The sequence below is a fragment of the Chiloscyllium punctatum genome, chromosome 19 (genome assembly GCF_047496795.1).
Source record: "Chiloscyllium punctatum isolate Juve2018m chromosome 19, sChiPun1.3, whole genome shotgun sequence".
NCBI classification, from domain to species: domain Eukaryota; kingdom Metazoa; phylum Chordata; class Chondrichthyes; order Orectolobiformes; family Hemiscylliidae; genus Chiloscyllium; species Chiloscyllium punctatum.
The window spans coordinates 61,805,780-61,819,852 of record NC_092757.1 but is presented as its reverse complement, the minus strand read 5'-3'; the positions used below and the strand labels follow the sequence as shown (position 1 = coordinate 61,819,852).

Sequence of the window (14,073 nt, the reverse complement as noted above, 5' to 3'; positions counted from 1 at the left end):
CCCCTGTTTAATTCATCCATGTCTCTCCAAGTCAGATATGTTCTATCCCTCTGAATTCTTTCTAATAGCTTCCCCGTTACTGAAGTTAGACTGGATGGTTTGTAATTTCCTGACAAGAAAAACTGGAGTAGTCAGTCTCAGGTAGTTTTGGCATCAGGATTGGTAGTGAGGGATTAGCTCAATGTAGCTTTTGAGTCAGAAGGGATTAGAAGGACAATCCTGTATATATAATATGGTGTAGTTAATTAGGAAATGGAAAGACCCATCTGTACAATACCTACAGTCAATAGGATTGGATGTGCAGCGCCTTCACATCTAAAATCTATAGTGATAGGAAGGAAATCCTGTCAGCTTCTTGGGTCAGGAGAGGGTTGGAAGGGCAGTTCTGAGGGAACCTGGTGTCAAGAGGAAGTTAGAAATGTTCCTGACAGATTCTGCTGTCTTTGACAGGAAGTTATGAGGGAACCTAGTGTAAATAGGAAGTTAGAAATGTTCCTGGCAGATTCTGCTGTCTTTGACAGGAAGTTGTGAGGGAACCTGGGGTCAGCAGAGGAAAGGAAGCGCAGACTTGCATTGGTCCCGGGACCATTAAAGCTGGATGTAAAACAAAAGTGAGATTAAATAAACTGACCTAGTCTTTGTTTGTATATTTCCAGGAAGAATCCTTACCTGGGAGCAGCTAATAATGCACTTGCCCGCTGGCTCCCGGCTGAGTATGAGGATGGTTTCTCACTTCCAAAAGGGTGGACCGGGAAGAAGTTATATTCACGATTCCGTTTACCATTAGTAAGTTTAAAAATAAGCTGAGACAAAGAATTTGGTCAGTTCTGGCCCAATCACTGCTCAAACCTCAGCATTCAAGAAGAAATATATAGGCACTAAATTATTTATTTTTGGTATGCCCTGGTTAGGGTAACAACTGGAATATGATTTTTAGATTACTTACAGTGTGGAAACAGGCCCTTTGGCCCAACAAGTCCACACTGACCCTCCGAAGAGCAACCCACCCAGACCCATTCCCTTACATTTACCCCTTCACCTAACACTATGGGCAATTTAGCATGGCCAATTCACCTAACCTGCACATTTTTGGTCTGTGGGAGGAAACCAGAGCACCAGAGGAAACCCACGCAGACACGGGGAGAATGTTCAAACTCCACACAGTCAGTTGCCTGAGGCCCGGGTCTCTGGCGCTGTGAGGCAGCAGTGCTAACCACTGTGCCACCGTGCCACCCTTCTGTTGGAGGCAGCAAGTCCAACGAAACAACTAATGAAAATAAAAACCTTTTGTTATAAAGACTTAGATTCCTTTCTACACATCAGCTCATCCTCTGAACCATCCTCTAGTGAATGCCAGATGTTGAAAGTTGTTAGAGCTGGAACTATCTTGCTGATTGTTTTCTATTACTTTGAATAGTATATGGAAATGGATATTGACGTAAAGTTTATTCAGGAAACATCAGCCATCAAGCACTAATGGATAGCTCAAGATTGTGTGTATGAAAATGTTACCTATCCAGTAGTTTCCTATATTTCTATATTTTCAAGATATAAAGTCAAAATCTTGACGTCCTCACAACTTCTGAAGCCCCACCATATTAAATTGTTGTGAAAAGACTAAGTTTCATGATGTAGAAGTTGACATGATGGGTCTGTCATGATAATGTCATCTGGTGTTAGAATTAAGCCAGTGTTAATGGCATCATTCTGCATTATAAACCAGCCATCCAGCCAACTGACCTTGGCTGCTCAATTTTTTTTAACGTCAATTTATCATGACGTTACACATGTCTGTCACACATACCACTGATGCATGGGAGCAGACAATCCCCTCCCCAGATAACGGGTTGCAATTAAGCCTTGTATGTCTTATAGCATTCTTACCATAAGTTAGGTAGGAGTGTGACCAAAGACCCAGAAATTGGAATCCAAGCAAACCCAGGTGCCAGTCTCTGCTGTGTCTCTGTAGGAGACTGTGCTTGGAGCAGAATTTCCATCCTCCTCAAACATGAGTTCTGACATCAAACATGATGTGGATGATGTTGAGAACTGTCAGGTAAGGACCGTCTCTAACCATTGTTTAGGGTTCTGTCTGGCAGATAATCCAGATGGAGTGAGGTGCATCAACCTTCTGTCAACAGTGTGCAAGCCACCAAGCAGTTGATACCCATGCATACATCTGGAACAGTGAGCATTTAACCTCTGTTTTCAGCCTATTTAGCTTATTTTGCTAGGGGCTCAGAGAACCATTGAAAGGTACAATTTGACTGGATTTGCTATGGCTAACCAAAGTGGCTGGACTGTGTCACTACCATACTTCCTTAGTTTACTATGACTGTCAGGCAAACGTTCACAACAGAAACCTTTAATCCCAGACACTCCAGTAAGGTCAGAGGTGCAAGTTTTCAATTGGTTCATTCTGGCACATTCAACGGATTTGCACCCTGTGGATTTTTCAGACCTTGGCACTGTGTTCTCAAAGTGATGACTTAAGCTAATGGTTTTGTGTTAATTTATTTCTGTTTCATTTCTCAGGTGCGAACTGTATCAAATCACATTCTACAAATGGCCAATCAGATTGTACCATTGGATCAGGAGCATAGTCACTTCTTTGTACAGTGGGGCCAATGGCTTGACCATGACTTGGATCTGGTTCCTCAATCTGGCAGCACTGAAACATTCAACAATGGTGTTAGCTGTGATAAAACATGTGCAAAAAGAAGTCCATGCTTTCCCATCAAGGTTAAGAGACTTTGTACTTCACACAGAGCCCTACTTAGCAATCAGCCAAATTATTTTCTCAAGAAAACAGAAAAATAATTCATTTTCCACTATTATATTCACAGATTTATATCAGTCTGCTGGTATAGTTCAAATCTCAAAGTTGTTTTGATACCCATTGTGTCTCCTTCTCTTTCCTAATCACAATTGCCACTCCCTTCCTCAGAAAATGCCTCCCCTACTCCTCTATCCTTGTGAGCTACAACTTCATTCAAATTCACTTTCCTCTTCAATCCTTGAACACATTATTTCCCAAATCCATGTTTATCTGCCTTACAGATTTTATTACCAGCATGGCCAAGGTATGATTCAAAATGACAATTGACATCCTCATTAACTCTGACCATGATAAATTATCTCTCCTCATCCATCACAACCTCACTGCTGCTTTTTGTGTTGTTGACTGCACATTTGCTGCAATACCATTCCTCTATTCTACAGGTCAATGTGATCTTTCTTGCTGATTTACTTCTACTGAGCTGACTGTTGTCAGAACATCTCCACCAATGGTTTTCTTCTGCTTCCTCTCACACTTACCTTTGAAAAATCACAAGGATTTACTTTTATTTCCTTTCCATTTTTTATCTGCATCCCACAATTTTGCAACATCTATTTGAGACATGCATGTCAACTACAGTGAATACAATGATGACGTCCAGTTTTATCTCTCTCAAATCCTTCCCTACTGGTATATTGGTCTGTCTTGAATGAGTTGCAACATCCTCCAGAAATACTGGGAGGAATCACCTTCAGTCCCAGACATGAGTTGACTTTGACACTGATTCCGCAGTCCTGTCAAGCTGAATCTGACTCTTTACAAACTTGTGCATTTAACCTCAAGCTGACACTTTAACCCTATATGGTCTATATCACAAAGACTTATTTTCACCTTTGCATCACCTGTCTGCCTCTAAGTATTTTTTTTATCTATATGTCCTTGCTTATTATGATCTGCCTGTACTGCTCATAAACAAAACCTTTCACTGTACCTCAGTCCATGTGACAATAAATCCATCAAACAAATCAAACCAATACATTTTTGAACGTTTATCCTCCACGTCAGCCCATTTGTCACCTCCAGGCCTAACAATTCCAATGTTGTTCTGTCCAGCCTCATACCCCCTACTCTTCATGAACTTCAGCAAATCCAAATTATTCTCTCTATATTCCGCTCATCTTTTGTACCTGTTAATACTGAGTGACATTGGTGCCAGGTTCCATAATGAATTCAATTTTAAATTCTCAACCTTATTTTTAAAATTACTCATGGCCTCTCCCTTCTCTATCCTTACAAACCCACTCCTCACTGCTACCATCAGTGAGCAGGTCTTCAGCTGTCTAGACTCTGTGTACTGGCATTCTCATCCAAAACCCCACTGAATTCCACTTTCATCTTGCTTCTTTTTTAGGTGTCCTTTGAGAACCCACATCATTTAATGACCAATCCGCTGTTCCTTCCTTGACCGATTCTATCTTTGAAATACCTTTGGAAGCTTGTCTAAATTAAAATTAATTTAATTTAAATTGCTATTGCTGAAATATACCTGCTGAAAACTCACTGATATATCCCTGATAAGTGCCAGCAAAGTCTCTAACTGTACCAGTTATCCACCAACCACATACCTATAAATATGTGCAGCCTTAACAATTTACAGATTTGTGATCATTGGCTCACTCTATGTTCCTGAAAAACTCTCCTTACCCTTCCCCACCCACCTCCTCCTCCTCCCCCTCCCCATCACCAACACACACCAGTAACTATAGATAGTATTGATGTACACTCTGAGATTAGGTCAGACTCTGCTGCTAATAACAAATTTTTGATTAGATGATATCTTTGTCATATTGTTATTACTCTGTATTGCACATATGTAGGTCTACCAAGTTGTAGCTTGTAAATCATCAGCTTGCTTTTAACTGGATGCTGATACACTGGACAAGCATGTACCTACATCTGTGAAAATAGGGATGCACACGTTTGAGCTCAATGAAGTCATAGAGTCATAGATTTGAACAGCATAGAAACAGGTTCCTTTGGCCCACCATATCTATGCTGTACAACAAACACCAAACTACATTAATCCCATTTTTAAAAATTCATTCATTTTGTAGGATGTGGGCGCCGCTGGCTGGGCCAGCATTTATTGCCTGTCCCTAGCTGCCCTTTGGAAGGTGGTAGTGAGCTGCCATCTTGAATTGCTGCAGTCCACCTGCTGTGGGTTGACGCACAATGCCAGTAGGGCGGGAATTCCAAGATTTTGACCCAGTGACAATGAAGGAACAACAATATATTTCCAAGTCAGGATGGTAAGTGACTTGGCGGGGAACTTGCAGGCAGTGATGTTCCCATGTATCTGCTGTCCTTGTCGTTCTAGATGGACATGGTCATGGATTTGGAAGGTGCTGTCTGAGGATGTTTGGTGAATTCCTACAGTGCGTCTTGTAGATAGTACACATGGCTACTCCTGAGCGCTGTTGGTGGAGGGAGTGGATGCTTATAGATCAAGTGGGCTGCTTTGTCCTGGATGATGTCAAGCTTCGTGTGTTGTTAGGGCTGCACCCATCCAGGCAAGTGGGGAGTATTCTATGACACCTTTGACATGACCCTTGTAGATGGTGGACAGGCTTTGGGGAGTCAGGAGGTGAGTTACTCGCCACAGTATTCCAAGCCTCATTTAACTGCACTTGGTCCATAGCCTACTATTCTCTGGCATTTCAAGTGCTCGTCTAGATGTTTCTTAAATGTTGCAAGGGTATTGGCTTCTCTGCCACCCTGTCAGGCAGTTTCTACCACCCTCTGGGAGAAAAATCATTTCCTCAGATCCCCTCGAAACCACTTACTCCTCACCTTCAAGTTATACATCTGTCATGGGGGAAAGATTGTCATGATCTACTCTGTTTAGGACACACAATTCTGTATACCTCCATTAGATCTGTACTCATCTTCCTCTGCTCCATCGAAACAAACCCGGCCTATTCAGTCTCTCATCTTAACTGAGTCTTTCCTTCTCCAGCAACATCCTCGTGAATCTTCCTCGCCAGTGCACTCATGTTCTTCTGATAGTGTGATGACTAAAATTGCAGACAGTATTCCATCTATGGTCTAACCAACGTAACAAGACTTTCTTGCTCTATATTCTATGCCCTGGTAATGAAGGCAAGCATCTGTATGTCTTCTTCACCACTCTGTCTTCTTCTGCTGACAGCTTCAGGGTTCTATGGACTTGTACACCAAGGTCCCTTTCTCCTCATTACTCCCTAGGACCTCCAATCACTCAACCATAATGACTGAAACATTCCAGATATTGGCAGTCACTCAATGACAGTCCAATACCCTGTATAAAACTGTCAATGTTTTCTGGTGTCCTATCAATTCTTCAATCCAACTCAGAAAGGAGCTTTCCATCAATGATATTTTTACTTTGAAAATCTATGATGGCTAGACTTCTAATTTTGACAGCTCCATAGATGTTTTGTAAAGATATCCAATAAGTATTAGGTTTGCCGAATTGATTTACTTATAATTTTCGACCTGAACATGGACTATCTATCATATGAGCAGCTGCAATCTCACCACCACCCCAATCCAACCATTCCATTCAATCAATAAACCTGTCTACTATCTTCTACCTTTGTTTATAACTAGTTGAATAAAAACAAAAAGGCATAATCTTAAAAATGTTGCTATTAAATTTCTCCTGGATTGTTCTAGCAGGATCCAGGACATTAATCTGCAATTCCTGGAACCTATACTCTTGGAGAACTGATGAATCTATTGATAGTTGAGGTTTGCGAAAGATATTCAATTTTGTCAAAAAAAAAACTGCATGCATCTATATTTGCAAATATATCTTTAAGAGACAACAGAAATCTTGGAAATTAATTTAATTTACTTGTGTGTATCGATGTTTGAAACTAATTTTGCTTTTGTTCGTGTCATTCATTGTCAGATACCTCTGGATGACTCCAGGTTCAATAAGAGCACAGGCTGCATGCCTTTCTTTCGATCTGCTCCTACATGCAACACTGGTTATCTGGGCTCACTCTCTGGACATGTTAATGTTCGGGAACAGCTAAGTGCAGTGACATCATTCATTGATGCCAGTATGGTTTATGGTAGTGGTAAATCCATTGCAAATCAACTCCGAAACAATACAAATGATTTGGGATTGCTGGCAATTAATCAGGTCTACTCTGACAATGGGTTGGAATACTTACCATTTAGCAGCAAACATTCAGAGAGCCCTTGTGCTAAGAACCCCAATGGTACTGGAGTCCCATGCTTCTTAGCAGGTAAGAATTCCACTACATGACATGTCATGTGCATATAGAATACTTCTCATTAATGTTCCATGACATCTTCTTCAATGCAATTTTAAGCATAGAATTCCTTGGATGGAAGGTTCTTTAGATCAAGGAGACACATTCCATACTATTCTGCTGAGTGAATGTGGTGAAATCCATTTAGCATGCTCTCTCTTTATCACTTGGGTTTGACATTTTAGATATACTGTGCCAATATCACTCAGGTTTAATGGGTTGGAGGAGGAAATGTTAAACTCAGCACATTCAGAGCTGACAATGCTTTAAATTGTAAATGAAAGGCAAGAGATGGACTGGTAGTCGATTATGAGACGCATTGGTTAAAATCGCTGAGCCATTATGCTGCCAGATGAGAAATAAACTGCATGCCATTGTTTCCAAAGGGAAGCCAAAAATTAATGTTTTCCTTAAGCTCTCTGTTTTGAGAATAGCTTAATAAGTTATTATATAGATTTGTTTTTGATTGGGAAACCTTCCTTCATTGGCCTGATCACTATTAATTCCAATTAATGAAACCAATTCAGTTCTATCATGAGAATTTGTTGTTCTTTAGGTGACCTTTACAGCTACTGGCATCAATGATTAGTAGGAAATGGTCATAAATGTCAATTTGTTTGTTGAATGTGCAGACATCTCATTGAAGCTTGTTAGGTTAAGGAGCATAGCAAAACTCCAACTAAAATGTGTGCAAAAATAAAAGAAAAAAGGAAATAGTCTTAGAATAGAAATGTTCCTGTAGGCAAAATTTTAAAACGTATTTTTACAATTGTGCAAAATTACCATCAATATGGCCTTCACCTTGTCCACAGGTGATGGACGTGTAAATGAGCATCTGGGTATATTATCTTTTCATGTATTATTTCTGCGGGAGCACAATCGCTTGGCGAGAGAGCTGAAGAAGTTGAATCCACATTGGAGTGGAGAAACAATTTACCAGGAGGCGAGGAAAATCATGGGGGCATTTCAACAGGTAAAATAATTGCAGGAGACATCCAAACGAAAGGACACTGTTTTGTATTGTATACTACCTGATTTTTCTTGTGCTGCATCCTGACCCACTTTAGCAATCCTCAATCATAATTTTTGGTGGAGTCGTAGAACTGCCTTAGACTGGGGAGTCAGAGTTCAATGAGATGCTAATAAGTATGGTAAAATTATAGAATCGATGTTCCATTATTAATACTTCTACTACTTTTAGCAGAAATTCTATCTGTGCAGAAAGACTTTTCAGGTTTTTAGATTGTTAACAAAAAATTCACAATTATCTCACAGCTTTTGTAACCTCAGGACATTTCAAAGCCCATCACAGCAAACCAATAGAGGATTTTACAAGTGTAGTCACTGCTGCAATGCAGAAAACTGGGATGTCAATTTGCAAAGAACAATCTCCCACAAATAGCAATTTGATAATGACTAGATAAGCTGTTTTTAAACTGTTTAGAAATTTATCTTAGCAAGGACACTGGGGATAACTCATATGCTCTTCATCAAAATAGTGCCTTGGGATTTTTACATCATCTGAGGGAATAGATGATGTCTGCCTTGAATGTCTGACTTGAAAGATGGAATCTCCCAATAATATAGCACTCCCTCAGTACTGTGGGCAATCACAAAAGACTCAGCCTGGACTTTTGTGTTAAAGTCCCTTTAGCAGCACTTGAAACTACAGTGTTGTGACTTAAAGATCAAAACTATCCATTAACTCACCACTGCTGAGGCTTGAGAATAGAACAAGTAAATTTAATGAACCTTAATCATGTTTTGACATTTTGCAAAATCCTAACTGCATTTCTGATTTTCAATTATTCTCTTTTTCTGCCAAATTTCTGACCTCTCTGCCACTATTGACACTCCTGATCAATTCCTTCATAACTAGTTGGAATATCAGCTACTTATTGGACCCATCACGTGAAGAAAACTTTATTTCACTTAACGCTGAGTGAAAAAACAGTGCTTTGTTGTTGTCTGAAATCCATTCTTGTCTAGATTTCTTTCTTCTTAGTAGATAATACATTTACCCATTCCTCTCCCTGACTCCTTTTTGACAGATAATAACCTACAGAGACTATATTCCTCGACTCATTGGTTCAGATGCAATGCAGAAATATCTTCCTCCATACAGAGGTTACAATGAATCTATTGATCCTAGAATTGCTAACGTTTTTGCTACAGCCTGTTTCCGGTATGGTCACGTCACCATTCAGCCAATTGTCCATCGTTTCAATGAGAGCTACGAAGAACATCCACTTTACCCAAACCTGCTCCTGCACAATTCCTTCTTCTCTTCTTGGAGAATTGTGGATCAGGGTAAGTAATAAATCTCAGTACAAATTAATCATATGCTGCCACTGAGGCTGTAGTGTAAAAGCATACTGCCTCTGGATGTTGCTGAAACATTACTCCCATTTCTCAGCCGTCAGTGCAGCACATGGAGTTGTTGTATTAGTAAGTTGGAGCATTGTCAACAGTGAGTCTGACACTAATTCCAGGACAGGTAAATGCCTAAAATCTCCAAGGATGCTGTGCAAAGAGTATGAGCTGCACTTTGCCAATTCTTATTGCTGTAGTGTACAATAAATACCTTTCAGAGGTCATAGAGGTATGATCTGATCCAACAATGTGTGCTTTACATAAAGCAACACTATTGACAAGTGTAACTTGTCAGGTTAATTATAAATGTAAATGTCTTCTAAATCTGCTCAATGGTGCAGCTAACTTGATGGTATTCAATTACATAACAAAATGGACTTTTATTATTATTAATTGTTTTCAGTGCGGAATCCTATCTCTTGTATTTCAGGGAATAATGTTATTTTTCTGTTCATAAGAATACTCTGCTGAAGACTACAGTTATGGGAACTATGAGCACAACAGGCTTTCAGTGTAAGATGTGTTAGGAGTTATGTGCGTTTTTGTGTGAATTGTCATTATTGCATACCCAATCCATCAATGTAAATGCAATTCTGATAGCAACGTTTTTAGCCTGTTTATGGTTAATCAGACATTTTTTACACAATCAGCTTTGTTTCAAATTTGAAATGTCCATTGTAATGCAGAGTGTGTTTATTGATTGTAGGATGATGTTCAAAATGTTCAACTGCAGACTGTTGCTCTCTTTTCAAAAATAATCTGCTCTGCCCATTTGTGTGAGACATTGTGCTCCTTAGGCATGACTAATCAGTACAAATTAGTAAAGTACTTGTTGAATTTTTGCATCGAACACGATCAACGTTTTCTATTACACATTCGTAAAATTTATTATGTGTTGTCCATTTTAATACTGACAGATTTGGTGAAAGCGTGTTTGTACATGACAATGTACATCTAATTTTCTAAGGATAAACTTGTGCTCATGTGAGAGTGTTTGTACACTCAAGCTCATGTGAGCATCATACATTTATGGAAATATAAATACCATGTACAATGCATTCATTCTTTAGCATGACAGAAGACAGTCATATTCTAGCCACTGATTTTAGAGTGGCAGAACTTAAAGTAAACCTTTTGAGATATAAATCCAATGAGATATAACTGCACTATGACGGTGAACTGTTGGTTTCTGATGGCAAGTGGCTAAGGTGAAACCCTGGTTACATCTGAAAATGAGTTTGATCAAGAGTTAGGTGCCTATTGCTGTCTGTAATTTTTAGTATTTCCCAACCAATGGAAATCGAAGATAAGAAAACAAGCTGAAAAAATAATTGTGGAGGAAAAACACTATTGACATTTATTGCCATGATGTTTTATTCTTTCAGGTGGAATTGATCCAGTTCTTCGGGGACTACTGGCCAATCCGGCCAAGCGTCAGGAACAAGATCGGATGATAGTAGATGAACTTCGGCAACATTTGTTTGAGTTGACCAGTCGCCTACCGTTGGACCTAGCTTCATTAAATTTGCAACGTTCCAGGGATCATGGACTTCCAGGTCTCGGGAAACACTTGCACACATTTGAGAGTACAGAAACTTTCTTATACATACAGCAAAGTGCACTCTAAGATAAAAATACATACACAGACATAAAAATAAATAAACAAATAAACATTCAGATACACACATGTGCGCACACACACATGGTAGACACACATGCATGTACACAGCACACAGTCAATGCAAACACATCCATACAGACACAAACATGTATACTTCTCCAGAATACTTTGTGTTCAAAGTAGTTTGTGCTCATTGCAGAATGCTACAGCTATGCTTTGTTGTATAATCTTATGAACATAAATTTAACCTTAGTCCCTGAAGTATGAAGGACAGCACTCTTACAGTGCAACGGTCTGCTTGTATACTGTTGGAACCTATGCAGAAAATGGTGCAAGTTGCCCATTATACACTTGTAACTATAGTAACAGGAAGAAAAGAATGCAATGATGGTGAACCATGTGAAAGATGTTTGTCTGGTTTGCACTGCTTTTAGTCTCTGTTGCATCTCAAATGCTTATGATAATCACTTTTCTATTCCTAACATCATTCTCATAATTATCCTGAATGCAAACCTTAGTGAATCTAATGGTATAGGGTAAAAGGGACCATAATGTTTGAGGTAAAATTAAAGGTCGAACTATTACAGGGAAACATTGTGGGGTAGGGTGGGTGGAGGGAGGATTTTGAAGGATTGGGGAATTTTAAAGGAAAGGAGATATGCATATATTGACATTTTTACAGTTTTATACATCTTATCTACTCTTCAACAGCATTAATGAATCCACCATACATACAGATAGCACAGATTGGCACTATTCCTGGAGAACAATCTTGCCATATGTGCTGGGTTTCAATTGCCTCTCCAATTTATTATTCAATCCTCTGTTTCATGCCTTGGCTCCTTCTCCTACCAAGAAAAATGGGATTTGTTCAAAGGGGGTTCAGGATGTCCACATCTGTGTCCTGGCTGTTAACTTTAAAGATCAGCCGAAGCTCCTTCACACTGAAAATCCGGCCCCAGGTATTGCTAAGACACCAGATGAGGAATTTAATTATTAAGGGGCTGTCATGCCTAATTCAATTGATCACAGTGTAATTAATTGCATTAGGAGATAATCTCCTCTAAAGTCTGAGTATCATCACTGTGGGCATAAATCCTCTTGTGGTATTAAGTGTCTTGAATGCTTTGTATACTCCTGAGTAATGTATCTTATCAGTTTTTCAGTAAGACCTCCTTTCTCATGTAATCTATCGTGATGCCCCATCCCTATAAACAAGCACTGCTTTATGCTTACAGTTTGCTATCAGCTGCCAAGTCTCTGTCACTGCTGTTTAGTATTTAGCACCTAGAAAATTGACAGCCCTGACCTTGGATGAGAAAGCACAGTGGATAGTACAAATGAGTTGTAGAAAACATCGGGTGCCCAAGTATACTCACTTTTAGTTATTTATTTTTGCTGTTGCAGGAGCTGTGACATTCTGCAGTTTCTATGTGATTAAGTCAGATATTTTACCAGTACCTTAAAATAATTTTATTAAACTGTCAATATTTTAGTAAGTAATTCATTATGTGGCACATGATGCAGACAAAGGACATCCCAGATCCCTGTCCTAATTAGTGCATACTCATGGCTCTGTTCACAGAGTGGTGAGGAAATGACAATTGGTTCTTGGGTTATGGAGGGTTATTAATTGGACTTCCTGTTTCTGTGTGCACTGCTGGTCATTGGGCAAAGACAGCATTCAAACCCTAACTGTGGCAGAAATGCCTAACTGGCTGAACTTTCAATTAAATGGCCATGGTGGTTTTGGGGGAGGGGGGGTGTTGAGCTGGTGAGAGCTGGCACATGGGGAATGGGAGTTGGGAGAGAAAATCAGAGGAGAAATGAATGAATTGTATCGTCTCCTTTCCCTCTTTTCTGATCACAGGTTACAATGCATGGAGGAGATTCTGTGGTCTTTCTGAGCCTAGGAATTTGGCAGAGCTCACTGCAGTCCTCAGAAATGGAAACTTGGCAAAGAACCTGTTTAGGCTGTATAGAACTCCCGAGAACATTGAGCCGTGGTTAGGAGGAGTGTCTGAGCCAGCTGTAAATGGTGGAAAGCTGGGCCCACTGTTCTCCTGTCTGGCAGGACAGCAGTTCAAAAACCTACGAGATGGAGACAGGTAAATGACAACTTATTACATGCATGGAAGTCAAAAAGATAAAAAGAAAGCTTTACCAACTCATTCATGCGGATAAAAATGGCTCCTAGTCTGGATTTTAAAGCTTTCCCTTGAGCCCCAACCTTAAGCACCATTGAACTTCTCCTACTGTAGGGAATGATTTTTGACGATTCTTGGCTCAATTAAATTTAAAGCACCATCTTCAGAAGGGCTCGCTGATTTCCTCACCACTCCTAATTCCTCCTTTGACTGTTCTCAATGTGGTCTCCAGCTGTTACGAACAATAGCAAATGACTTGAGGTCACTGAGCAGCTCACATTGATGTGTGCAAGCTAGTAGCAGGACAACGGTGGAGGAAACATTTATGTGGGAATCATAGAGGTCATCTGTTAAAGAGAACAGCTACTTCTCAGCTGAAGATACATCACTAGGGGTTATTTGTCTTTGGCCATCAAGCTGAGCTCACTCTTGTCTTCAGCTAAAGTTACTTTCCAGCAACAATAATAGAAATTTTGTCAATTTTTCTTTTCTGGATAACAAGACCAGATGAAATTAACTGTTTTAATTTATTTCGTGAGACCCACAAAGACTGTGATCTTTCACTCTCTGTGCCTTGACTCTTGTGCAACGTGCATATGGAACCATTTTCTCATAAGACATCAAGAGCAAACAAAACAACTTAGAATAAATAACAGCTAGTGAGATGCTAAGTATAGTGGGTAACATCACTGCACTAACTATCCAGAGGTCTACGTTAACACTCAGGGGTCATGAGCTTGAATCATGATAACTGGTGGAGTCTAAATTCAACTATTTTATAAAATCTGGAATTGAAAGCTAGTCTCAGTAATGGTCACTACAAAACTGCAT

At 39.7% G+C, this 14,073-nt stretch overlaps 1 protein-coding gene across 2 annotated transcripts in view; it reads left to right on the top strand.

Moving 5' to 3' along the window:
• Positions 1–14,073, top strand: part of LOC140491401 (eosinophil peroxidase-like) — a 47,335-nt gene that overhangs the window by 23,528 nt on the left and 9,734 nt on the right. For both annotated transcript variants that reach the window (XM_072589521.1, XM_072589522.1), the window contains 7 exons: positions 657–786; positions 2,536–2,742; positions 6,732–7,074; positions 7,914–8,074; positions 9,153–9,411; positions 10,860–11,030; positions 12,966–13,203. In XM_072589521.1, coding sequence (XP_072445622.1) covers positions 657–786; positions 2,536–2,742; positions 6,732–7,074; positions 7,914–8,074; positions 9,153–9,411; positions 10,860–11,030; positions 12,966–13,203 — 1,509 coding nt within the window. The remainder of the gene's footprint in view (positions 1–656; positions 787–2,535; positions 2,743–6,731; positions 7,075–7,913; positions 8,075–9,152; positions 9,412–10,859; positions 11,031–12,965; positions 13,204–14,073) is intronic.